General features: G+C 43.2%; 1 protein-coding gene across 1 annotated transcript in view; it reads left to right on the forward strand.

Annotated features, from left to right (window-relative positions):
- The window catches only part of ENTPD6 (ectonucleoside triphosphate diphosphohydrolase 6), a 296348-nt gene that overhangs the window by 66772 nt on the left and 203366 nt on the right, over positions 1-26210 (forward strand). The window contains exons 3-4 of the mRNA XM_069235036.1: positions 8588-8664; positions 17945-18088. Of these exons, the coding sequence (XP_069091137.1) occupies positions 8588-8664; positions 17945-18088 (221 nt within the window). The remainder of the gene's footprint in view (positions 1-8587; positions 8665-17944; positions 18089-26210) is intronic.

The following is a 26210-nucleotide window of genomic DNA, read 5'->3' on the forward strand; positions in this document are numbered from 1 at the left end:
GCTCTTGTTATCTAGGCCTCAGATAAGGCCCAGTCACCATCTTTTCAAAATATGTTCTTTCAGCAGCACACAGTCCAGTAATATTTGCTTATTTCCATTGACATTGTTCCTACTGTTTGATGGGAAAAAAAACATTCCAACATGCTCACAATACTGTATCTTTCTCAAGGGCTTGCTGCTTGTCCACTGTGCCCTGTTCATTCATAATAGTTTGCTGTTGTTCATGTAACTAGTTTGTCATGCCTTCTCCTCGTGACATTAGCTAGAGTGAACAGAATAAATATTAATGTAGTGTGATAGTGTTTAAGCACTAAGGCAGTATGAGGTCTAGTAAAATTGTGCTCTGACTTTACTCTGTCTTAATCATTAATCCTGTAGCCACATTATCGAGGTAGATTTTGGGGTATTCACATTTGGGAGTCTCCCGTGCCCACACGTTAACAACAGTACTTATGTAGGATGGCTGGCATGTGAGACTTTCAGACTCAGGTGCTTGGGAAGTGTAAATGGACAGCGGCATTCTACTCAGAGAAGAGTATCTGAGAAGAATGAAAGGATTATGAAAGGAGTTTGAAGGTATCTGTGGTGGAAGTGGATGGTAGAGGACAGAGATTAAAGTTGCCTGCACGGGGTGTAAATTATGTGACAGGTGTGGCAGAGAACCTGAAAATAGCGCGTACCCTTTGGTGATGGACATAACAGTGAATGGCAGAAAGCACCTGAGAGAATGTGACAGATAAATACTAAGGGCAAGGGAGGAGAGTATTAGGAGATGGACCTGATAAAGAGTGCACAAGTAAAGATAGAGTAGAGGGTACATGAGTTGGGAAAGTGAAGAGAATATAAAGGTAATGAAGGAAAGAGCATTAAGGGTCAGCTACAGTGTGTAGGATTCCATAGCCACCTTCTATTGGCCAGCATTCCCCAACTAAGGCAGAGGTTGGCAACAAAACATATCCCCTTCCTACCACTACATTCGCCTGAGAGCCATTAAGTTGTCATATATATTGAGTTGCAGTTTTAACTTTGCCAGCAGAAGCTCTATATTCATAACAGGAAAAAAATCAAAGACTATTATAATGGAAAGTTTAAAATAACTGGGTAAGCTAATCAACGTGCCAAGCTTCTCTCAGCTCCTAAGGACCAAGGTAAGAGGAACAACTGAAGTACTGTAGCAAGGATGCCATGGGGCCTAGTGCAAAATAATAAATTGGCCTATTTGAATGCTGTTTGGGCAATGAATCCAACTATCTGAGCTCAATGGGCCCCTCAAGGCTCTGGGCTTCAGTGCAACTGCACCTGCTGTACCAATGGTGACTATGCCACTGTCCTTGCTGGCAGTGGCCATGGCTTACTCTGCTCATACAAATCTCCTGTGCATAAAGTAAGCTGCAGCCAGTTGATTTGAGAAGGACCGCAGCTTTAACAATGTTAAACAGGCATCGGAGCTGCCTGGTAGAAACCTCACTAGAGAGGCCCTTTATCACTACCCTAATGAAGCCATGGATGAACACTTTCCCACTCAATCCTTGCCTTAACCATTCCCCACTGCCCTGCCTCATGGGAAAACTTCAGCACTGCAGTTGTTTTCACTTTTAGTTGAGCAGGAGTGCTGTTTATTCTCTTGCTGTGTGGATTGGAGCTCACACTCTCAGGGAGACCCTGAGCGCTCAGAGAAGGATGCACACACTTTACAGAGAACATACACACACTGGCCTGTGGCGTGTCTGAATTCAATGGGTGATGTGCTGCTGCAGGCCAGGTTTAATCTTTGAATTATGGGATTTAGGGCCATATGTACAAACACTTTTTCCCATAGACATAGAATGGGTAAAAACCTTTGCTACATCTGGCCCTTATAGTCTTGTTTATTCCAATATACAGCAAGACTACAAGTTCTACAGGTCAAAGAAAAAAAACTGGACTCGATTAAAACATCTCTCCTTGAACAGGAAAAGTTAGTAGCAACAAAGCCAGGCCATTAAGAATTTCCCAATGCCTGTCAAGCTCAGTTTCCGAATTAGCTGTCGAAGTGCATTAAAGTATGGGAACTGTGATGCTGCATGGAATGGGGGGTGGGGGGGTGGGGGGTCAGTGAGCATGGAACAGGGTCAACAGTGTGGCTTAAAAGAACTAAAATAATCATAATCAAAATTTGTTTTTGGCTTTTCACTATCAGGTAGCTACATATAAATTGGCATGCAGCTTAAATGAAAAAGAAAGAAAAACATTGTTACTCAGTGGGAAATGCACTATAAGTACATTACAAAACCTCTCTTAGTAAATACACAGCAGAGTCTGTGTCAACCAGGAAGCCACGGAATTAAAGGGGCATATTTAAGAAATGTGGCGCAGCACACAGTGCAGCGCCACTTTTCTTGCTCCGTTTACCCCCACCATGTGTGCCCTGTATTTAAAATACGGCGAACCATGGCGCAGGGTAGGGGGCAATAGTGAATTTCTTTATGACAATACTGATGTACTCTGCAGGAGTAGCACCAACATTTTGGCGCTACTCCTGTGGAGTACATAGGGGTCCATTGTAAACAAAGCTGTGCCTCCTTTTAACGCCTGCTCTGAGCAGGCATTAAAAGCGCTGAAAAAAATGACGTAGGGGAATCTGTTAGATTTCTTTGCACCATTTTTCGCAACACCTCCTTACGGGGGAACGCCGACCTCTGCATACATTATGCCTGGCATAGGCATAATGTAGAGCAAAAGGTTAGAAAGTAAATATGGAGCAGGGATTTTGGCCTCGTTGGGCCACATTAGCGTCTAAAAAATGATGCTAATGTGGCGCAAGGAGGCTGCTAAATATGCCCCTAAATCTTGGTTGCCGCAGTGTAGAATAGTGTATTGTGTGTTTTTAGCGCTCCGAAGTCACAGCCTGTGACAAAGCACTGAATATGAAAGTCATTATTTTAGCTTGCATTATACACAGTATAACTGAGATAGACTGCAACAAAAAGCGCAAAACATTTTAGGATAACATTGTGCCTTTAAAATCTAGTTTAATAATATCCAAACTGTACATTATGCATTTTTTTTTTTACATTACTGTCTTTTCAAAACCTCTAGTGCCAGTAAGCACTACATAAATACAATTACAATTGAAAGCACGCACTTCACAGCACAATCGTTAACTCTTTGCACTACCACTCAAGTAATAACTCTCTCACCACAAAACTTCAATAAAGTAAAGCGATTACTGGCTCCAAGTATCCTTTACTTTTGCAGGCTACCTTTATTTTTGCAGGTTAACTTGTAGTGCACATTTGCAACTATTCTAGGCAAGCAGCCTGGCAGAAAGGATTGATCAGCTGTCTGCTGGGCCTCAGTTTTACAGCACAGAAGACTCGCTGAAATAATCTTCAGCTGACGGTTCTGTATTTACAAAAACGTGAGGGGACTTTTAAATAAAAAAAAGATTTAAAAAAATCAAAACACAACTAATTTGTGCCCTTCGATCCCACCCACTTGTCCTCAGTCCAACTACAGACAGATTTACCTGATCTGTAAGATTATTGTGTTCGCTGCCTGGAAAGAGCCCAGATGCTGCAGCAATCTGTTTCTGGATGGCAAACCTGCTTGCAGCTGCTCTCCTCTGCCCCCTTGTCTGATGATGGCTTTTTCCATGCAGCTGTGCCTGTGCTGGCAAAGAAGAAAGCGAAAGCCAGCGCAAGTAGCGCTTTTTAAAGGGCTTTCTTTTCTTCCCGCCACACAGCTACCTGGCGGGTGACGTCACACGCTGCTCTGCCGTGACTCGTCACCACCAGTGTGAAATGGCCATCATGAAAGCATGCGCTGCATTGTAGAAATTAGGTGCATTCTCACATGATGACTATTTGTCCCTTTAAATGCGGACCTGTTGCAATGAGTACCGGTACTCTCCTTTGTAACGGAGAAGTTCCGGTACTCTTGGGAGGTAAAAAAAAAGTGCCGTTACTCAGTAGCGGTGAGTACCGGCCCATTTAAAGCACTGACCCGGACAGATTATAAGAGGCTGGGAGTAGAAAAGAATGGGTGCAATTGTAGAGTATGTTTCACAGTGAATAATAAGAATATGCTTGTCCGTGCGTTGGACGCCGTCCAGCAGTCTACCAGATCCCATCTCCGGGCCCAGTGAGATAATCCCTCTGCTAGTTTCTGAACCAGAGTGCCATAGATTGGTGGATGCGATCTGTCTAAGACAACTTCTGAAATAACATTAAAATCCCCCCTATAAGAAAAGGGTTCTTGGAGTGTCGGCTAATAGTGCACCACCCGATCCAGAACAATCACAAATTCAGGACTTAAAGGCTGAGGATGTGCGACGCCTTATCGTCATGCCTGCCATATTAACATACGTATTGACCCTCTTTGTCTACCTTGCAGCATGTAACTTAATAGAGAACCCCCCGGCATCACTCAGATTGCTGCCCCTCATGCATATGCATATACCTGGCCCCGTCATCTATGCTGAAGCAGAGTGTGTTCCAAGTCTTGAAAGTGTAAGTCTTTGTGTGGTGTGACCCCTGTGAAATCCCAGGTCTCAGATCATCCTGCACATACAAGCATGAGTTTGAGTGTCACTGAGTCTATCTTGGCTTTACAAAGTCGCTTTGGAGACAATGATGGTTTATAAGATTGTGTCCAATGTTGCCTTCCCATCTGCCTGGGGCATCTGTCTAAAGGAGGAACGTGGCTATCTCGGGCACCGGTTGCTGCATCAGGTTATGGTGGCCGCATGTCCATTTTAGCCAACTCTGGGATTACCAAGAAAGTGCAGAAAAAGGGGGCTTACAGCATTGAAACAGTAAGGAGCCTGCGCCGATCAGGGTGGCCAAAGTCACTTCAGATGGACAGATTCATCTGTGTTAGTTGCACCTCTTCCTGCACTAGTTATCAACAGAAGAAGACGAGGTATTTGCTGATCCTCCCGCTGGGAGCGCCATCCGCTGCCTTCTTGTACCAGGTACTTGACAGCAGAAGAGGAAGTATTTGCTGATCCTACCACTGGGAGCGCCATCCACTGTCTAGCCCTGGAGACACTTTTACTGCTTCTGGCATGACTTTTCCAGGGAAAGGAAAAAGGAATGGGAGTGGCCATGAAGCCCACACGCAGAACAGTCTGGCATCCACAGGGAACTTAAGCACAGCTCTGGCGGGACTTCCTCCATGCAGTGGCTATAGCGCAGGCATGTACCGTTTGCAGTGCTCACTAAGCATCTCTTCCTGCTCTTTTCCTCCACAGTCTTGTGCAGAAGAAGAATGGACTGAAGCTGGCTTCACAGTCTGGTTGCGGTGAAAGGTGCTCGGTTGCATCTCAGTCTTTAGTCAAGCTATGCCTGACATGCAGCTAGTCCTTTCCTACCCCCAGTAGCTTTCCAAACATGTTATTGAGTCTTTCCCAGGTTTGGGACTATATGGGAAGGGAAATGGGGAGAACGCTGAGAATTGTAAAAGGCAGGTAGTAAATGGATATGTAATTGTTTTACCCTCCCTTTGACGATTACCAAGACTGGGCATTACTTTGACCTTGTCTTTAAATAAACAATGACATTTGTTTTGAACTCCTATGCACAGACTTGGCAGGTTTACTGCCAAGTCTGTGCAATTATACAATTATCCAGAGAGGCTATTTCATGAAATTTGGAATGTCTATATTGAATGTGATTTTCATTATCAGTAATGTTTATTGAGATAATGGTAATTGGCCGAGTGAACACAGCAGAGAAGAATAAAGAGGAGAAAAAAAGCAAGGGGAGGAGAAGTGGAAAAGCTGAAACAAGAGATGTAAAAAGGAGTAGGGAGTGATTTGAGAGCTCCGTATCATTGTAAGGATAAGGCCCGACATGTGATTTACAGTGTCCTGGACTATAAGCCTCTCAGATGGACTCGGCCTGTTGGGAATTGCTCACATTTTTATAAACCACACTCCCTATATTTGGATAACTGAAGGCTGCGTGGCCACAGGATTCTGAGGCCTCTACTTTAACTTTGGAATAGAAGGTGTGCCACCGTAACTCCATTATACACATCATCAGTCATGCCTTCCTACTTCTGAACTAGGGATGTTGGGAAAAGGAGTTTGGGAGAGAGAGAGACTGCAAAAGGTAGAAAAGGGAAGGCTGAAGGGTGAAAATAAGATTAAGGTAAGGAGATGAGGAGGAAAAGTAAGGCAGGAGGTGATTGAAGAATTGCAGAGAGAAAATAAAGTAGAAGTAGGGAAAGATAATAAAAAGAGGAAGGTAAAAGAATAAAGGGAAACAAGGGGGGGAGGTGTGGAAGGAGATAGTAAGATCCAACCGAGAAAGTGCTATGGACCTCCTATTTTGGGGAGGTGGGCACACCTGGTTAGCTCTTAGTTCCAGGGGCTCATGAGTGTTACACTCCCTTTGGCAAAAAAAAAGGTGTCTCTTGCTCTTCCCTATTGCAAGTTAGGCTCATTCATATTTAGAGTTTTATAAGACTGACACCCCTCCAGAGAAACTGTTATTTACAGGGGTTATTCGTAGATGTGCGAATCCTTACCTCGGACCTCAGAAATAATAGACGCACAGGTATTGGTACTCTACATTAAAATTTTATTTATTATGTACGAACAATATATAAACCTTATGTATCAAAAGAATATTGGTAAATATTATTATAATCTCAGCAGCCGTTAAATAGAAGGTAAGTAATATGAGAACAACCCAAAGCATTTTACATCGCACATCTTTACTAGTTTGTAACAGAATAGTCTAATCACTACTAAATACTTGTATTTATTTGTTACCAGCCTCATGAGTATTATTGCCTCATGAGTATTATTGGCTGTATAATTAGTCATTTTTTAATTATCTTTGCCTAGCCAAGTACCTTTGCCCACATACTCAGAAACCTGTTGGATCTGCATCTCCCCTCAAACAACGAACTGGTGTCTGCCCCTCACTAATGAGGGGGTCTCTTATACCCTTCTCCCCGATGGTTTACTATGAAAGGGGAGGCAATAGTTGCTTTGCAGTCTTTTGTATTTGCACTGCCAGGAATATACGGTGTCTCAGAGAGAGACCTGTCTGAAAGTCAAGTAGATATATCCAACTTGCTTCCTTCTCTTTCTTATCTGTACCTGTGTGCAAAAATAATATAATCATCTCGCACACTGTCAGTCATAATTACCATTCCATATAATATTAGTTCTCTAGGCCCTAATTCTTGCAGATATACACTTTACAGAATTAGTATGTCTTATGTTTAACATACAAATAGTCCTTGTTTGTATGTAACATATATGTATTACCAGGAAAGTCCTGGTACGTCATAACAATGGTAGATGTAAGGAGACCTGGGAATAAAAGAGAGATATCATAACCATAGTCCCAAGCCTAGTTTCTGACAAGTAAGCATCCTGCCAAGTAGTGCTTGACATGATTTATTTGAAATGTCAGTGGGGCTATCTAAAATTGTTCACTTTTTGGTTGAGCGCACATGTGCTTTGACCTGCTGTAAGTATTGTGGGCTTTTAACCATGCCCACCGCATGCCAATCACTTTCACTCGTTCCTGGGCTTGCCTTTCAAAAATTCTTTATCATCATTGGTAAATGCTTTTTGTTTGTCCCTCCTTGGTTTTGTTACCGCTTGCAGACTGCCCCTGTTACATGGATAATTACACGATTGCTGACACATTTGACTGCAAACAAACTTCTTTTTCTTTTTCTGTCTCTACTTCGCGCTCATGCTCATGGCGGCCATGGTGCTTTGAATCGGCTCGCTTATGTCAATTGTTTTACTTTTCATTTTCAATTTGTGGCAAGAAAAGTCCAGCTAGCAAGTTACAATGCTAATAGCTCTAACTCAAGCAAATGCAAGACCTATTGCATTGCAAATGCTTGTTTTGTCAGGTTGGTCTGTTTTTTTTCATGAGTGTCCTGTGACAGCAGTGCCAGATGCAGGATAAGGTGGTGCACGGTCCTCTGCAGGACCTTGGTAGGGCTGATTAATTTAGCCAGCCTAATCACCCTTGTTCCTGCCACCTTTACCATCAACCACGCGCCCTTATGGGACACTATTCTGTACTGAGATTGGGTCTGAGCAAATGCAACAGTCTCCAATCACTGTTGCAATGCGAAGTCTGTCAAGGTAATATAGACTTGGTAAGTTTAAGCCACAGCACGCAGAGCCAAACGTGTCTGATAGTCATAGCTATGCAAAATGTGCACAAGAATAGATGTGTTCATGTACCATTAAACCAGTACTTCACTGGAAAATGTGGCAAGTGTTTAGACAAAAGAAAAAAGCATAATTGGTGGAAAGGGGTGAGAGAAATGAAAATTGATAGGACTGATGGAACGAATAATGGTAGAAAAAAAGAAAATCGAAGAACAAAACATGCAAAGAAAAGACAAAGGAGACAGATATGAGTGTAATGTTGTCAAAAAGCATAACATGCAATTAAATTAAAACAAAGTTGTTCTTTTTTTAAATCACTTGCCATTCTACTAGAAGGAACTTACGAAAATAAATTAGCCCACTACCCATGATGTGATTTGAGAATCAATAAGACAAGGCTCCGTTGATTAATTTGCTGTTGTACTTCTTGCTATTTTATTCTTTTTCATGCAGACACTCCAAAATTGGTCTATGAAATATTTAGAGCTCTGAAGCCAGGATTATCTGCATATGCCGATGACCCCGACAAGGTAATTTACTTGATTATCCAGTTCTGTGCATCAGCTTATTGTTTCTTATCTGACATCACCAAACTCATAATAACTACCCAGTAACTGATATTATGCCTCCTGACAGACAACATGCAGCAAATAGGTAATTTAGATGTTTGCCATATTAAGATGTGTTCACAGAAAAACTAAAGGTTAAAGGGGAGGTTATGGTGAGATGATAAAGTCAGTTAAAACATACCATTTAAAAATGTAAAAAAATGAAATTCAGCAGTTACAGTTGTCTTAAGTAACTTTAATTCATGCTCTCCAACTCTATAGCTGATCTCCCAATGCTCATCTCTTTCGTAAAAGCCCTCTAAAAATTTTATCTTGGAGCACAATAATTTGACACCATGACTGGAGACAATGGTTAAATTATTAGGCAATGAGAGCAAGTCAAGACACCGCAAATAAAGACATCTTGAAATTAGCCATGAAGACGCTACCACCAGCAGATAAGGAACACCAAGCTTGCAGCTCGATGCCAGCACTAACAACAGCAAGGAAATCTTCTTCATAAAAAATTTACCATGCCTCCTCCAACATCACTCCCTCACATGACCTTTGCAACAAGCTCTCTGAGTTCTTCTTTAAAAAGATCACCTCCAAATTCGGCAGTTCTCATCCTCAACCAGACTCAAGTCACCTTCACAACTCAATTTCCCATTACAGCCAGTGAACAGGCTACACCTTGTAGCCTGCTGCCATCTCCTCCGAAATCGCTGCTAGCATGAAGTCTATCTACCAGGGGCTCCATCTGACCGGTGCCCCCACCATGTCTCACCGAAGGACTCCTACTGATCAGTGTTAGACCTGACAGCCTTAGGGTGGTCATCCCCCAACTTTTTTGCCTGCCTCCCTCCACTTTTCTGACACTGTTTTTGCTGGTTTTAGGACTCTGCGCACCTTGCCACTGCTAACCAGTGCTAAAATGCATATGCTCTCTTTTAACATGGTAACATTGGTTCATACCCAATTGGCATATTTGATTTATAAGTCCCTAGTAAAGTGCACTACATGTGCTCAGGGCCTGTAAATTAAATGTTACTAATGAGCCTGCAGCACTGATTGTGCCACCCACATAAGTAGCCCCTTACCCATGTCTCAGGACAAACATTGCAAGGCCTGTGTGTGCAGTTGCACTGCCACTTGGCATTTATAAGTACTTGCCAAGCCTTAAACTCTCCTTTTCTACATATAAGTCCCCCCTAAGGTAGGCCCTAGGTAACCCATAGGGCAGGATGCTATGTAGGTAAAAGGCATGGAATGTACATATATGTTTTATATGTCCTGGTAGTGAAATACTCCTAAATTCGTTTTCCACTACCGTGAGGCCTGCTTCTTTCATAGAATAGCATTAGGACTGCCCTCATAGACTTTTTGAGTGGTATATTCTGATCTGAAAGAGGTAACAAGGTCATATTTAGTATGGCCAGAATGGTAATAGAAAATCCTGCTTATTGGTGAGGTTGGATTTAATATTACTATATTAGAAATGCCACTTTTAGAAAGTGAGCATTTCTCTGCACTTAAAACCATCTGTCCTTACAGCCTGTCTCCAATCAACCTCTGGTCTGTGCCTGTTGACAGCTTCCTTGTGCACTTCACCCAGACAATCACAAACACAGGGCACTCAGTCACATCTGCAGTCATCTGCATATTGAATGGGTCTTCCTGGGCTGGAAGGGTGGAGGGCCTGACACTTACATTTCAAAGGCCAGTGGCCTGCCCTCACACAATGGACTGATAAACCCCCCCATTGGGACCCTGGCAGACAGGACTGGGCTGAAAGGGCAACTTGTGCACTTCAGAACCCCTCTTTGAAGTCTCCCTCACTTCAAAGGCATTTTTGGGTATATAAACTGGGTCTCTGACCCCACCAGCTCAGACGCTTCTGGACCTACACCTGCACCCTGTCAGAGGAGCTGCCTGGCTGCCCAAATGACTCATCTGGACTACTTTGCTGAGAAGGACTGCTGCCCTGCTGTTGCCCTGCTGGCCTCTGACTTTTCTGGAAGTACTGTGCCTTCCCTAAAAGTGCTCTTAAAGGGTTTGGATTGAGCTTGCCCCCTGTTTCTGAAGTCTCAGGGCCAACAAAGACTTAATCTCTTCAAGAAACTCCTTGTGTGTCAAAAAATGACGCACCGCCTGCAGAAATGGACGCAAAGCCTTAATTGCAACCGAGAAATCGCTGCACAGCCAACCGGAACGACACAGCCCGACTTCCCGACTGAAAATTCGACGCAACCGCCTACCTTGCAATTGAAAAGTGGACGCATCGCCTACCGGATGCCTGTGCCTTCTTCCAGTGCATCAAGGATTTTCTACGCATCGTAGTGAACCTGGGTGTCAAAATATCCCTGCATCGTAGTGAAGAGCCATGACTGCATGCCGAAAAACAACACAAACTCCCTGCAGTTCGGAAAGAAACTACGCATTATCTGTGTCGCGTTGGAAAATTCGAGGCAACACCTTATTTCTCCATGCATCTCCTCCTCTGCAGTCTCTGTGCATCGTTATTATTAACGCATACCAGGTACTGTGTGTAACAAAGTAACAACTGTTTATTTCTAAGGATTAAGACTTTTAAACCTTTTAAATGTGATATTTCAACTTGTGCTTATTGAATCTTTGTCGTTTTGACCTTATTTTATTCAGATAAATATAATCTATTTTTCTAAGCCTGTGTGGTGTATTTCTGTGGTGTTTTCACTGTTATACTGTATGATTTACTGCACAAATACTTTACACATTGCCTTCGAAGTTAGCCTGACTGCTCAGTGTCAAGCTACCAGAGGGTGGGCACAGGATAATTTGGATTGTGTTGTGTTGTGACTTGCCCGGACTAGGATTGTGGTCCCTACTTGGACAAGGGTGTATACCTCTGCCAACTAGAGACACCATTTCTAACAATCAGCAAAGCACTAACACCTATTATCAATGCCTCCATCGACTCTGCCACATTCCTGGACACCGCAAAATGTGCCACAGTATTGCCGCTGCTCAAGAAACCATCTGCTGACTCAGTCACACTTTACTACTACAGACCCATCTCATACCAACCACCTCAACAACTTCCTGCTCCACCACATAATGCATTCTGGATTCGATTCAGGCCTAACCACAGTACAGAAACAGCACTCATCGCCGCTACAGACAACATCTGCATAATTCTTGATCGAGGATACATGGCAGCCCTCATTCTCTTGGATCTCTCTGCAGCATTCAACATGGTTTTACATCCCATCCTCAACAGGTGCCTTCACGCAATTGGCATCCAAGGACCCGCTCTCTGCTGGATCTGTTTGTTCTTAATAGATAGAATACAAGTTGTCAACCTGGCACCTTACTCCTCGGAAACCTGCAAACTCATCTGTGGAGTTTGTCATGGTTCATTGCACAGCCCCACACTCTTGAGCGCATGCATGATCCCTCTGGTCAATGTCCTCAACATCCTCTCCTACAAAAACGACACACAACTCATACTCTCCCTCTTGGACAAGACCCCCAACACAAGAAACAAGCTCACTGCCTGCATGACTGAAGTCTCTAACTGCTTGTAAGCCTCATGTCTCAAGTTCAACAATGACAAGACAGAAGTAGTTCTCTTCAGGAAGAACACCTCACCATGGGTCTCCATCTAGTTGCCGGCTGAACACTGACCCCCACAAGAACCCATGCCAGGAACCTTGGAGTAATTGTCGAAATCAAATTAGACCTGACTACATAAGATGACTCTATCTCTGCATCCTGCGCCACACCCTAAAGATTGTGAGAAAGATCATCAAATGGCTCCCAAGCAACACTAAAAAAACTGTCATTCACAGCCTAGCCACAAGCAAGTTCAACTATGAGAACACCATCTATGCCGCAATCACCAAGCAACTCAATAGAAGACAACAAACCATCCAGAGCTTGGCATCCAAACTCATCCTCAACCTTCCACATAGAACTCTCATCACACCATACCTCTGGAGCTACACTGGCTCCCGATACACAAATGCGCTCAATTCAGACTCCTCACACACACATTCAAGGCACTTCATAACTCATGTCCCACCTACCTGAACAGTTGCATCTTCTTCCACTAACCTTGCTCTGCAGGACTCCTACTTGCACACATCCCACAGATACAGAGAACCAGATCAGGAGGACGAGAATTCTCCTACATCACTCCTAGAGCATGGAATGACCTCCCACTTCACATCAGAGCCTCCTTCTCTCTTCTTAAATTCCACAAAAAGCTGAAGACCTGGCTTTTCAATTAACCAACCTAGCAGGGCTAGAAAGGGTTAGGTACACCAACAAATCTGCTTAGAGCCAGGGTACCCTTACGGGTGATAATGCGCTTTACAAACACACATAACATGTCATTAGTAAGTACTTGTGGTCAGAAAGCCTAGTGTATCAAGACAATTTGACTACCATACCACTGTGTGCCTAATACTGGATTCTTTGTAAATAGAATGCATTACTTCCTCAGAGGATACACAATTTTACAAGACGCATGGTCTAGCAAGTAGATTTATAACACGAGTCCTGATAAAAATTTGTAGTGTGTCCTGTGCAAGCAAAAAGCATATATAAACTATTTTTGTTTTGGACATCTGTAAAGCACAGGCATATCCAAAGAACACTTGAGTATTTTGTCCCATCAATATCTGCAGACACAGATCTTAACATCTATCCTTTGTTTGGGTAAATCCAAGTTTTGCATGGTTCTCATATTTTATTCAACTGGATTTGCTGTTATTTTTTAATTCTGAGCAAAGGAAGTCCAATGGCTGACTTTTTCATGGGTGTGCCATGTCACTTATATTTGGAGAAACATTGTCTAACCTCAATTGGTGTATATGATATTTTTTTCTCAGTAAGGGCACCATACTAGAGTAAATCTGATCTTATGGCACACTTGTGGTTTAAAGATTAAATGGCAAATGTAGGCTGGTATGCAGACCTGCTCACCAATGAATTTCACTTTAAAAGACTGATTTGGACCTGTCCTAAAGGCCTCTATAGATGTAGCCAGTTGCAGATAGCCTGTGGCAAAAATATCACTTGCAAACAGACCTTCAGGAGTAGGTCTGGAGGTAGCCACCAGCACATATCTGCCATCTTGCAGAGCAGGGTCTTTTGGCTTCGTACAGCTGGGACTGGTGGCTTAGTGGACTAATGCAGCCACTGTAGGGGCCTGTGTTCGCCCTCATGGTCAAAGGTCCAAGTCCTAGCAGGTCCACTTAGCCTTTCATCCTTGTGAGGTCGATTAAAATGAGTTCCATTGAGTTGGGTAACAATAAACATCTGTTATTCACCACCAAGATGCCCTTCTGGATGAATGCGCTCTTTATGAATAAACATGTTATGTTATCTTGCAAAGGCCCAAGAATGTTGCCACCTGAAAACATTTCACCATAAGCAGAGGAAACTGCTTAAAACATAGGAGAAGCTGGGATGGGGACCAGCTCCTGGCCACACACTCGCCTTTTTTTCTGACTGTACAGAAAAGATACTAGTAATTGTGAGGGAGAATGTGAACAGGTCCTGATCGAATATTATCAGGACACAAGCGGATGTGGTTCGGGGCGCTACTTGGAATAGAGTAATAAGAGAGTGAAACTGCTGGTTGATTGGCGTGGCAGAAGGTGATCTCACTGCCCACAGAGACCTAGATGTTATTCTTAAAACAGTCAGAAGAGCCAGTCGGAAAGACAAAGGAAGAGCTTTCATAGAACGCATGCTGTTTGAGCCTGCCTCTCACTCACTGCTCTCTGATGTCCTCCGAACACTCTCAGGAACGCCTGGGAATCTAGCCAATGGCAGGAAAGGAAGTCTTTTCTCTGGAAGCACCTAGTGACCAGCTGGGACTGGACAGAACTGGGAGGAGTTCTTCTCGAAGTGAGTAGTTTGTGATTGACTCCCTCTCAATGTGCATTGGTGTCCTAGAAGATCTCTATTGTAAGCCTGAGGTCTTTCGGCATCACTTAGAAAGGAACTTATTCAACACCTGGAAAAATGAGGACCTGTCTTCTGACGGTAACTATGAAGCAGAGGCACCTTGGAGTCAGCACCTGTGAACTCTCCAACAGAACCCTCTGAAAACACAAGCGGGGGAGGGTACCACCTGCATGAAATCAGACCATGGTCTGCTATACTCACCTGTGGGAAGGTTGAAGCAGCAGGTTAAGTTCGTAACTTTACTTCAAGAAATAAAAGAGCCCTCTTGTGGTTACTTTTTGAGAACTCATTGAGAACTCTAATTGACTTTCGTCGAATTCATGTGTAATTTGTTCATTTTACTTCCAAAATTCGGTAACTTCAGATTGACTTATCCATTTTGTCTGTCTCTTAGGGCTTGCTTTTACTATAAAATTCTTAATTTTACTGAGTTGGTGTGGGAATTGTGGAAGTCTATATGTGTCAAGCAGAGTGCCTTAAGAGGAATCCTTTGTTTTATGGGCTGCTCTCCCACCTGCAAGACACGATGAGATTTTCTAAAACGATTCACCGATTGCATTACGATATGCTGAAGCTTCTGAAGCTTTGAGATGGATTACAAATGTAAAAATAGAGGGCACTGCAGTAATCTAAGTTTGCCTGGATATAGGATCCCATTGCCTTCCCAGACCTCCCAATGAGGACGAAAGGTTTACTTTTTTTCAAAAGGTTTAAATCAGCAAACACTGTAAATCAAACCTTCTAGATTAAAGTTAGAATAAAACAGAAGGCGTCAGATTTCCTCAGAGCAGGTGCCATTGTCTCCTTTTATCATTAAGGTCTTGGTCTTGTCTCTGTTAAGTTTTAAAAAGTTATTAGACATTCTTCATTGAATGCCTGTCAGTAAATATTTCAACTAGCCGATTGATGAAGTTGGAGTAGCGTGTGCGTGCTGTCAGTGTGTGATAATGCACCTAAACCACACGATGAAGCCATAAACTGGGCAGATTAAACTAAATAGGAGATAGTGTGAACCCGTGAGGGCCACCGCAAGGTAGCAATGTCTCTGTGGAGTACAGTGGGCAGAGTGCTAAAGACTGAGGCCACAAGTTAAAAATGGAGGCAAACAATGCTAGTGCCCATCCAGAAATCCCAGCGGGTCCGTGGCAGTCTAGCAAGATGTCATGGTTGAACATGGCAATGCCACAAAGAGGTCATGAAGCAGTATTCTTCACACTGCCCCTCATCCTGCCAAGCACACAACTGGCCTGAAATGGCCACTAGCACAGCTTCGCTATGTCCATAACGAAACCCAGCTTGTCCTTTGTCCAGAGCTCTCATTCTTCCATGTGACTCTTTTCTGTCACCTTAGCCACAGTAGAAAAGTTGCCCAATTGGAAAATAGTTATTATTTAGCTTAGCTATCGCGCCAGGTTCAGTCCAGGTTTTTTTTTTTATAAAGAGATCACATCCCTTTTCTGAGTTGTTCTGGAATCTGTGCAACTTGCAACAAGGCTTTAATAGCTACTCTTTGTTCTTTAAACTTATGCAAAATGAACATGATAAAAGGAAGCTACCGACACAATCAAATCATTAGGTTTGCCTTTTGAACCCTGCTCAGCCTTATATATTTGAATTTTTCCAAACATTCGCCCCTGAAATTCCATATCTTACCAACAGATCACCAGCAAAGGGAATGCTGTCAGAGTGCTTGAAACTGAAACGGTTTGGAGTAAATCTATTCTCCCTTCGTGTAGATTTCTCCTAGCCCCTGGACTCATGTGTCAGGTCTTAGTTGTGAAGAGTAGGAAAACAGATCGGAGTCTCACTAATCTTCTCAGGGGTATATTTTACAAGGGTAAATTAGTGTATGGAGAATCCAGATCTTGTCAAACACATGCAGTGAGTAATATGCAGATTCCAACACATTACTTTTAAGCCATTATTAATTGCACCAAGTATGTCAATCAATCTTTACTTAATGCTAACCTAGACAAAAGGAAGAGTGTAGTAATCATAACAGAGATTATAACCAACAGTGGCACCGTAAACTACAAGTAATATGATTAGGAAGAACATACCTGACGTTTTATTCAGAATGTTCTGAAAGCATGAATCTCTACCTTTGTAAGATATGCTAAAAAATTTGTTATATTAAGTTTCTCCATACTGCTCATTAGAGCAATCAGCAACAGTACATCTTTGATTGAGCTGTAGTCCAAAATTCATGTGCTGTTTGCATGGATCGTTGTGATCGCAGAGTCCTCCATAAGTAACAAAAATCTGGGGGGTTTATCTGTTGTGAGGTACTGCGCAAACTGTTTATAACAATTCCAGCTGCCCATTAATGATCTGATGGTTGGACGTTGTGAAATATGAACCCCTGAACCATCCAAACTTTACAGAAAGTTTGAACCTCTCATATCATTGGGTGAGAGAAAGCTCATTAAGTATGAGACATCGTCTGAGTGGATTTAATTGAATTTGGCACAGAGCATGTTTCCTTTGATCAGAAGGAGTGGTTCTTAATCTGGGGTCTGCAGCTCTTGCCGAGGGGCTCCGTGACTGCTGTTTAGAAAATTAAATCAACAGATTAGAAAAGCAAAACTTAACTTTTTAAATTGTTTTGTAAATATGAACGAATTTGAAATTGGAGGTTAAAAATTAAGTTGGTATCCTTATCTTGATTTGTGGGAGCAGTGCAAGTAGAGCAAACAGAATCCAGTAAGGACTAATAATGGCCTCCGTTGAAGCACATGTATGCATCATCAAAAGGGAAGCATGCATTAGTGGCAAAAGACAAAGTGATGTCGTGGAGTCTAGGCTATCACTTTAACTTTTAGAAATAAAACTACATTTTGAAAAGCTCCAACCTTCCCATTACATTTTTGTTTTGCATATTTTTGTAAATTAAATAAAATATTTCATAATTTGTGTAATTGATTGATGTAAATTTGTTTCTGCATTTTTGTGCACTCTTGAGGTTCAACTCATAGAAATTGCTTAAGTGTATGTTGGGGGAGTCTAGGGAGTGGTGGTGAGGATGGCTCGCTTTCAGTGATGATCTAGTGAAAGTCCACAGAAGTCTAAAGATTATGAACCACTGATATAGAGGATGTCACACAAGCTGAATTCGATGTGCCAGCCCTGCAACATTGTGGTTAAGGTTTAACCTAAGTGTTACATCTCATGAGCTAACACAATATCCACCATGAACCTTGTATGCCTTTATAGGATTTTTATAGAATCCTGAAATGCAACCGCTGCAAAATATGTATATGGTGTTACGTACTAAGTAGTGCATTGTGTTTTTTTTCATTTCTAGTGCACCCAGGGTATTCTACAGCTGTTAGAAGTTGCTAAACAGGAAATCCCAAGTAATTTATGGAAAGTTACACCATTGGTCTTAAAAGCAACTGCTGGCCTACGCCTACTTCCTGGTGAAAAAGCACAGAATTTACTCAATAAGGTAAAGCATTTAAAAACAGCAATACTATATAAATCTAATAACATATTCGTATTTAGAGTAAAACATTTTTCTGACTAGTTTTGGTTTGAATCTAGGGTGGTGTGATTTTTCTATTTGAGTAATACATTGTGATATTGACTACTTTGACACATTCTGATACCACAAACCGCAGCAACAGGAGAAGAGGCCTCAACAGGTAACTTCAATGTAGTTCAGCAATATGTTAAGATACTGAAATACACCAAGGCAGTTCTAAAAGTGGTTATCATTTCCTCAGCCTGTCGGATAAAGAGACCAGAACTGGCTTCTCTATTTTTGGTGGAAAGAAAACCCTATTCTTGACAACTCAAGTGAGATTGGCCAAGTTATCATGCCTGAGATTTGGCTCTGCAGATGGTACTGGTGAGAGAAGTGGGCAAGACAGCTCAAAATTGAGGTGCCACAAGTTCTTGGAGAAAACAACAAAAAGTGAGATAAAGTCCTCCTAAAGCTCTCCTCAGGTAGATGGCTAAGCCATGATCTTCTATTACCATCTATCAGTAACACATAGAGCCTGAAGCGAAAGGGTGAGCTAAGTACAAAGGAAGCCAATGGTAAAGAGGAAAGCAGTGGATAAAAACAAGGATTCGCCCACCTGGCTCAGGCCTTGAAGACTACTTAGATCTCCGAAGGAGATTTTCAAATGCCAGTTTCCTGTACTAAGGGCATTAATTCAAAGAGCAAAGCTGCGGTCTCCTGGGCAGATAATGTGAGTTATTGAAAGAGCCATCTGCCATAAGAAGATCACAGGGAAGCAATACACTGGCATTACAAAGTGGTCGTATGGAAACACGTGGCAATCTGCAAAACCTCTAAGTCACTCAACAGTCATGCTTGTCCGAGCACTCGGTGCAGAGAAAGTGACCACGCTTGTGGCCTACAGCAAGGGTTCCTCAAGAGCAGTTTGTGAGCAATTCATGAGCGATTTCACCATACACTAAAAAATTGCAATGGCTATAGCATTCAAAACTCAGTTGTACCTTTGTATTATGCTGTTAGTGCGCGCCACGCAAACCCAGTTTTCTTTTGTGGCAGTACACAGAAGAGTCACTCGGTTGGATGCCGCAGTATGTGGGCTTTGTTAATAGGAAAGTAATACTAACCAGCTAGGAGCAAAGAAAATAAAACAAAATCCAACTAGTCCTCAGTAGCACTCAGACTTGATTTGCAAACTAGTGATCAGAGTAGATCTGACACTCCTTGGAAACGAGCAGAACAGCTTTTCGGGCAACTGCTCACTGGGAGAGAAAGCCATACCTGTGCAGCTGCAGAGAGAAATCACTTATTGTTACCATGGCGTACTGGCGCCACCTATCTCTTTGCTGAGAATATAAAGTAATCCTTGTTTAATGGGGGGGGGGGATAAAAAGGGTTGCAGGTCCAAGCCTGAGTCCATTGGAACAAAGCATAATAGCACCGTAGAGGGAGAGGGATCCGGCAGTCACCGGATGCCTTATTAAAATGCCTATGCCAGTAGTTTTGTGCCTGCAAATGAAGCATCCTGATTGACTGTCCCGTGCCTAGCATTCCATCTAGAGAGTGAATATAAGTTTATAGCCCAGAAGAGTGTGCTCTACTGATCATTAAACACCCCTTAAATGTTATCATTCTTAGCCAAAGGTAAGGGACTATAACAAGGGGATAAATGTCCCGATTCAAAGAAAGCATCTCCAGGAGCCACAGATTTGTAAGGAATGCTGTTGGTCTTGGTGACTTCTTCACTTTCCTGTTCCAGCTGTCATAGTCAATGAATGGCCGTTGTTATCCATGGCTAATTTTGTTCATTGACAACAGCAGTCTTGAAAAGAAGGAGAGGGACACCTCCCCACCCCCTCTTGTGCCTGCACTCTTAAATTGATTTACTTTTGCAGTTTGGCAGGGCAGAGAAAGCGGCAAGCATGGCACAGGCATATGATAAGCCTTCAGCTCACAGTGACTCGAAGCAGTAGAAGTAGGAAATATCAGGCTGCACGCAGAGCACCCGCCTTCCTTCCTTCACTTCTACGCCCAAGAACATCACCTGCGGCATACCCCAAGGATCCTCCCTCAGCCCAACCCTGTTGAACACCTCGCAGAGATAGTCAGATCCTACAGACTCAATATAGTCTTCTACGCCGACAACACTCAACTAATTCACTCACTCACCAAAGACCCCACAGCACCAAAGCCAACGGCCAGAACACCATGACCAACATAGCAACATGGATAAAAAAACAGCTGCCTCAAACTACACCGACAAAATGGAAGTCCTGCTCTTCGGGAAGAACACCTTCATATCGGACCACAGCTGCTGCCCAAAAGAACTTAGACCAACATCCTCTCCATCAAACCATGCACGAAACCACTGCATCATCCTCGACTGCCAACTATCCATCAATTGACAAGTAAACTCAGTCACCTCGTCCTGCTTTTATATCCTCCGTATGCTCTGCCGAAACTTCAAATGGATCCCTATGATACCAGTACGACAGACAAGCACACCGCAGTCACCAGCCGCCTCGACTAAGGCAACATTCTCTACGCCAGAGTTTCTTCCCAGTTACTTAAGACTCCAAACTCTACAGAACACCACAGCCAGACTCCTCAACCTCCCCAAGTGCTTAAGCATCACCCCACACTTCGGAAACCTCCACTGGCTCCCTATCCAGAAGAGATGCCAATTCAAAATCCTCGCACTCGCATACAAGGCTCTCCACAAGATAGGACCATCCTACATTAACCATCGACTGAGCTTCTACGTCCCAGCAAGACAACTACGCTCTGCCTTGCTAAACCTCACATACACACACCCATCATCCATTGCAGTAGAGGCTGCTCCTTCTCGTACACACCAGCCAAGTCCTGGAACAGCCTGCCCCTCCACCTCCGAACAGCTTCTCCCTGGCGGACTTCAGAAGGAGACACACGACGTGGCTTTTCTATGGATACACAGCACCCTTAGTGCCCAGATACTCTTACGGGTGATAGTGCTGCACTTTAGAAATGCTATGATTGATTGATTGACTGACTGTGCCCCCTTTTATCATTACTGCTACCCATTCCTTTAAGCAAGGAGGGCCAGAAGGTTTGCACACAATGGCCATTTGGCGTATCACAATTAGAAAGCTTAAATTCACAAAGCTAGATTAAAACTTAACCATTTGGGCCTGCTCCCAAGTCCCAAAATACATTTCTTATGTTTAGTATTCCAGCCCTACCAGTAACATGTGACAGCTACCCTGCCACACTCTCCACAATGAATTAATTTCAACACGGTTCCGAAACATGTACAACAGATATGTGTTCTCACTACCAAATCAAGCACATACGTCCCTGGAGTCCAGCTAAATCTGTGTAGCCTATGTGGGATCGCTTATATGGAATCCGTTTACATTTTGTATTCCATGAAATGGACACTGGGTAGTCCAAAACCCGAGCCCATTCCCTTTCTGTAAACTCTGAATGCAGGTCCACGTCCCAATTGTCGCTAAGTGGGGTGAGGATAACCTTAGTCTGTGTTGTGAATGTTTTGTATAACATGATAATGGCCTTCCAGACCTTCCTGTGTTTTAGTATTTTTGCTGAGCAATATTTACGGGTGGTTCCTCACTATCACAGCTCCACAGGGCCCTAATCATATGAGTTTTGGCCCCAAAGGTTAACAACTGCCCCACTGAAAGCCCCTCCGATTCTCATAATTCTTCAAGGGTTCGATGTTGCTGTCCCTTGTATCCGCTATGACAACATGTTTGCCCTTGTTGCTATTTGCGTAAATTCCGGGTGCCAGCATATTGATAGAGTTGGTGCATAGGCCCTAATGGCCTTGGGCAAGCACAGGAATAATTCCCAACTGTTAGATATTGGCGTGGTGTTGGTAGCTAAAAGCGTAACACTTTGACATGGATTCCAGTGTCCTTTGTGGGGTCTGTCTCACTGGAGCTAAGAGTGGGGCACTGGTTTGAAATACAACTGGGTCCTCTAATGTTGATGACAATACTTCAGAAAATGGGAGCGTACACTGATGAGTCTTAATGAATGATTTAGGGTCTAAACAAATGTGGATTCCCTGGAGAAGTTCACAGTGGTGAATGAAACGCGTCAGTGGCTGTAACTGTGTGAAAGCATGAAAGTTTAACAACTGTCTTGAAATGAAATAAGAAAAGACATGGAACAGTCTACAGTTTGATCGGAGTTTTATATGCATGTTTTTTGTTGGTGCACCACTACGTTGATGTGTGTTTGGTCTGCTTCGAAGTGTGTACTAGAGCAGTGCATATTTGTAGTGTGTGTGTATATCATCATTGAAAATTATTGTTTTTGGGACAAGGGGGAGGTGCGGTCTACTTATGTCTGCTGCTCAGTATTAATAATTTCCAACAGTGACGTGCCGCCACCAACATGCATGAGTTTAGCCTCGTTGGGCACCTGTGGTTCAACTTAACAGTGATGGGTAATTGATCATAAGTGGTATGATCATGGGCTGGTTCACCGTCCTCAGCAGCTCCACACCACCGAGATGCCCACTCCAGCTGCACTGCCACATAATAATTTTCAAATTCTGGCACATTAAGGACCCCTTCTGTGTTCGGGAGCTGGAGCTTGCATAGAGCTATTTTGTGCCCGCCTTCTCCCCATATTAATTCCAGTGGCTGTTTTTGTAAGGTTTTAAAGAAGTGCTTTCAAATGGCAAGTGGTGGTAGGTTGACAAACCGATACAGCAGTCGGGCAGTATTATCACCTTGGATAAGGCTATTTTTCCCATCTCCGGGAGCCTATGAGAAATTATATGGATTCAACTATACTTGTGATTGCCCTCCCCAAATTACCTTCTAAGGAGTTTCCATCTCTGTGCCACACCTGTATCTCAAGATACCTAAAAGCCTATTTGCCCACTGTTGCTCCAGTCCCAGGGATTGGGTTGCCACTGTATTTTCATGTAAGGAGAACAGACACAATTTGCTTGTTAATGCCGATACCAGCCCAAAATGTTCCAGTTGGTCCAGCATCAGGCCCACATATAGCATGCGTGGTTGTTTAAAAGGGTAAACATGTTATCTGTCTACAGTAATATTAAGTGCCTGCATCCATAAAACACCACACGCCTACTCACTTCCACCTTACGCATTACAATCACCAAAGCCTCCATAGTCAGCACAAAGGGTATTGGTTGCAATAGACATACCTACAGTGTGGCCCTCTGCAACTCCCAGCCATCAGAAATCACTGTACTTTTTCTCATTCGAGCAGCTGGGGTCGAATACAGCAACTGAATCCACAACATTACCTCACATCCATAGCCCATGACCTTCAAGACCAGAAGCAGATAATCCCACCTGAGGGTATCAAAGACTTTGTTCATATCTACTGAGGCTACTGCTGCCTGTGAGCCATCTAGCAAGGGTGGTTTAACAAATGATAAGCCTCCTAATGTTAGCAGCAGTGCTTCTACTGGTAACAAACCCAGAGTGATCTGGATAAGCTAATGATGTAAGGGTCACCGCTACTCTCTTAAATAATATCCTATGTTTTCTTGGTTCCCATGGGACTTGGGCAGCATTATGAATATGGCCTCCATAATTGTGGGGAGTAATGTTTCTCTTGCAGACATATACATCTCCAAGAGGTGAGAGGTCAGGATATCATTGTACATGGTGTACAATTCTGATGGTAAGCTATCAATTCCTGGGCTTTTACTTTTTGCTAGTTCTTTTACATCCCCCTTCAATACCCCGAAGGAGTGGAGAATGCAGCTGTTGCCTCTGCTTGGGTGACAATCTGCTTAAACCAGCTGAAAGTATATGCTCCGTAAGCTACCTGCAGGAGTGTCAGCAGTATATAAGTGTTTGAAAAGGCATATGGAACTCAATAACACAGCTTGTGTGTGAATGAGCTCACCAGAAGTTTCTTGAATCACAGATATAACACTGTGCTGGGCTTCATTGCTGTCCAACCATGCCAACAAACATCCTGCCTTGATGCCTCCAGTGTACTTTTTAGCAAAATAGGCTTTTTAACTGTTTACCTCAACCTTGCTACAGGTTTGTAATGATCCCCTCTAGCCTGCATCAATAAGGGATGGCTGCCCAGGGATGTCACTGCCTCAGTTTTCAACTTTTTCAGCGTATCCTCCAAGACTGTAAATTTCCTGTGTAATTCTATTCTAATGCATAGGTCTTCCCACAGCAAGCCCTCTTGCGAGTCTTCTAAAAGCACCCCAGGCCACACATGGATCCTCAGAAGACCCTCTATTTACTTCAGGGAACTGTGTTATGGTTTCATCGACCTTCATCCTATAGGGCGTCTCAAGTAGCACAGCCAGCAGTAGTCAGCATGTGGAAATTTCGGACGCTGAGCTGTCCAATGTAGGCTTAATTTAAGCAAAATATGATCTTAGTATATTTTATCCAGATATTCCATACCAGTAACAAACACCTTCTTTTTTGAGTTACGCATGAACAGATCTTGCATGCACGTGTAAGTAATATGAGTGCTATCAGTTGGGTATTCACTCCTTCAGGAGTCAATTTCCAGTTTAGCCTGACCTGTTGCAGCCCCCTGCAGCTGTGGCAATGAACTTACCATGCCCAGATATGCCACACAACTGAAATTGTTATCCCAAATAATATGAATATTTTGATCCAGCAGGAGTTGAGCTATTACAGACCCCAAACTTCCTCTGCTGCACATTGGGGCGTGCAGCTTCACCAATCTCACTCATCGTCCATCGAGCCAACCTACCACCATTTTGTATCTCCCTAGATGATCTGTGACACACTCTTCCTTCACAAATAAAACTCTTGGACTAATCCATTCCTGGTGTCTCCAGTGAAAACTGAGTATTCTGTGTAGAATATTGTCACTGCCATCTCTTTTTCAATGCAAGGCCTTCAGCCTTGATCAGGTGTGTCTCCTGTAAGAACGCAATATCAATGCCTGGTCTCCTTAAGTATCCATGTATCCTGTGGTGTGGCCCCACTGTTTTTAATGGGTCGCATTTAACACATCCAACAAATTACAAACATGCCGAGGAACGAGTGTCTCCTGTATTTGAATGAAGCAGTATAATCGGGGGACAAGAAGACTTTTTTTATTTACCACCAGTATTGGCTTTCCCTCTCTGGCTTTAAATCTTTGACTTTCTGCTGTCCTCTTTGCTAACCCTCTTCTGGGCCTCTGGCCAAAGCTTGGTGGTACATTGTGGTCACGTAACGGCATGCTAATCCACATGTTCATGTAATAACAAAGCTTGCCCAGGAGCTGCTGTTGTTTGTACCCCTACTTAAAAAACCAAGGTCACTAGGTTAGAGAGGATGTTGCATAATGGCCAGAGCTGCTCACCTTGAGCTTTGGAACCAGGTTTGAGTCTGGGTGTCGGCTTAACATCTGATGATTCTAGGCAAATCACTTAATCTCCCCGTGCCTACCAAAAATGAATGTGTCATTGTGTAACATAACTGGTGCTCATGTAAAGCACTCCAAAACCTTTGGGTCATTTGCGCTATATAAAGCCGCCAAAAAATAATAAAAAAATCAGAGCGGAGTTCAATGCAGATACAGAGTTAGTCCCCTTGTAGTCAGCATCTGAGTTCCTTTCATGTGCAATCTGCACTTCAGTCCTTAAGGTCAAAGTAAGTCACAAGCCAGAAATCAGGCAGCAGATAGCACCAAAAAAGGGGGGAAGGAGAGGTGCCCCAAGCACATGTGTATCTGTGATAGTGGTCGTATTTAATGCTGCTTTGGTTCAGTACTTGCCACCCCACACCACAGGCCATCCGTACCAAACAAGCCAAATATTCCACTACGATGCACCAGTTCTGCCACCATTATGGTGACAAGATATTGAGCACCAAAACCGGGACATTTTGCAAAAATAGAAGAAGGGCTACATTTTTACATCTGCTGAGCGGTGCAGAATGACAGGTCTCATCAACATCGGAACACAGAACTGTTTTCTTTACGTTTTTGGGAATATCATTTGTAAATATTAAAGAGAAATGGCCCAAGAATTGATCCCTTCCATGTAGCTAGTCAGCAGATTTACCAGGTAGCTGGGAAACATCAGCTTAATAAGCTTGTAGATTAGTCCTCTGTGCCATACTCGGTC

This window comes from Pleurodeles waltl, chromosome 5 (assembly GCF_031143425.1).
Source record: "Pleurodeles waltl isolate 20211129_DDA chromosome 5, aPleWal1.hap1.20221129, whole genome shotgun sequence".
Taxonomy (NCBI): domain Eukaryota; kingdom Metazoa; phylum Chordata; class Amphibia; order Caudata; family Salamandridae; genus Pleurodeles; species Pleurodeles waltl.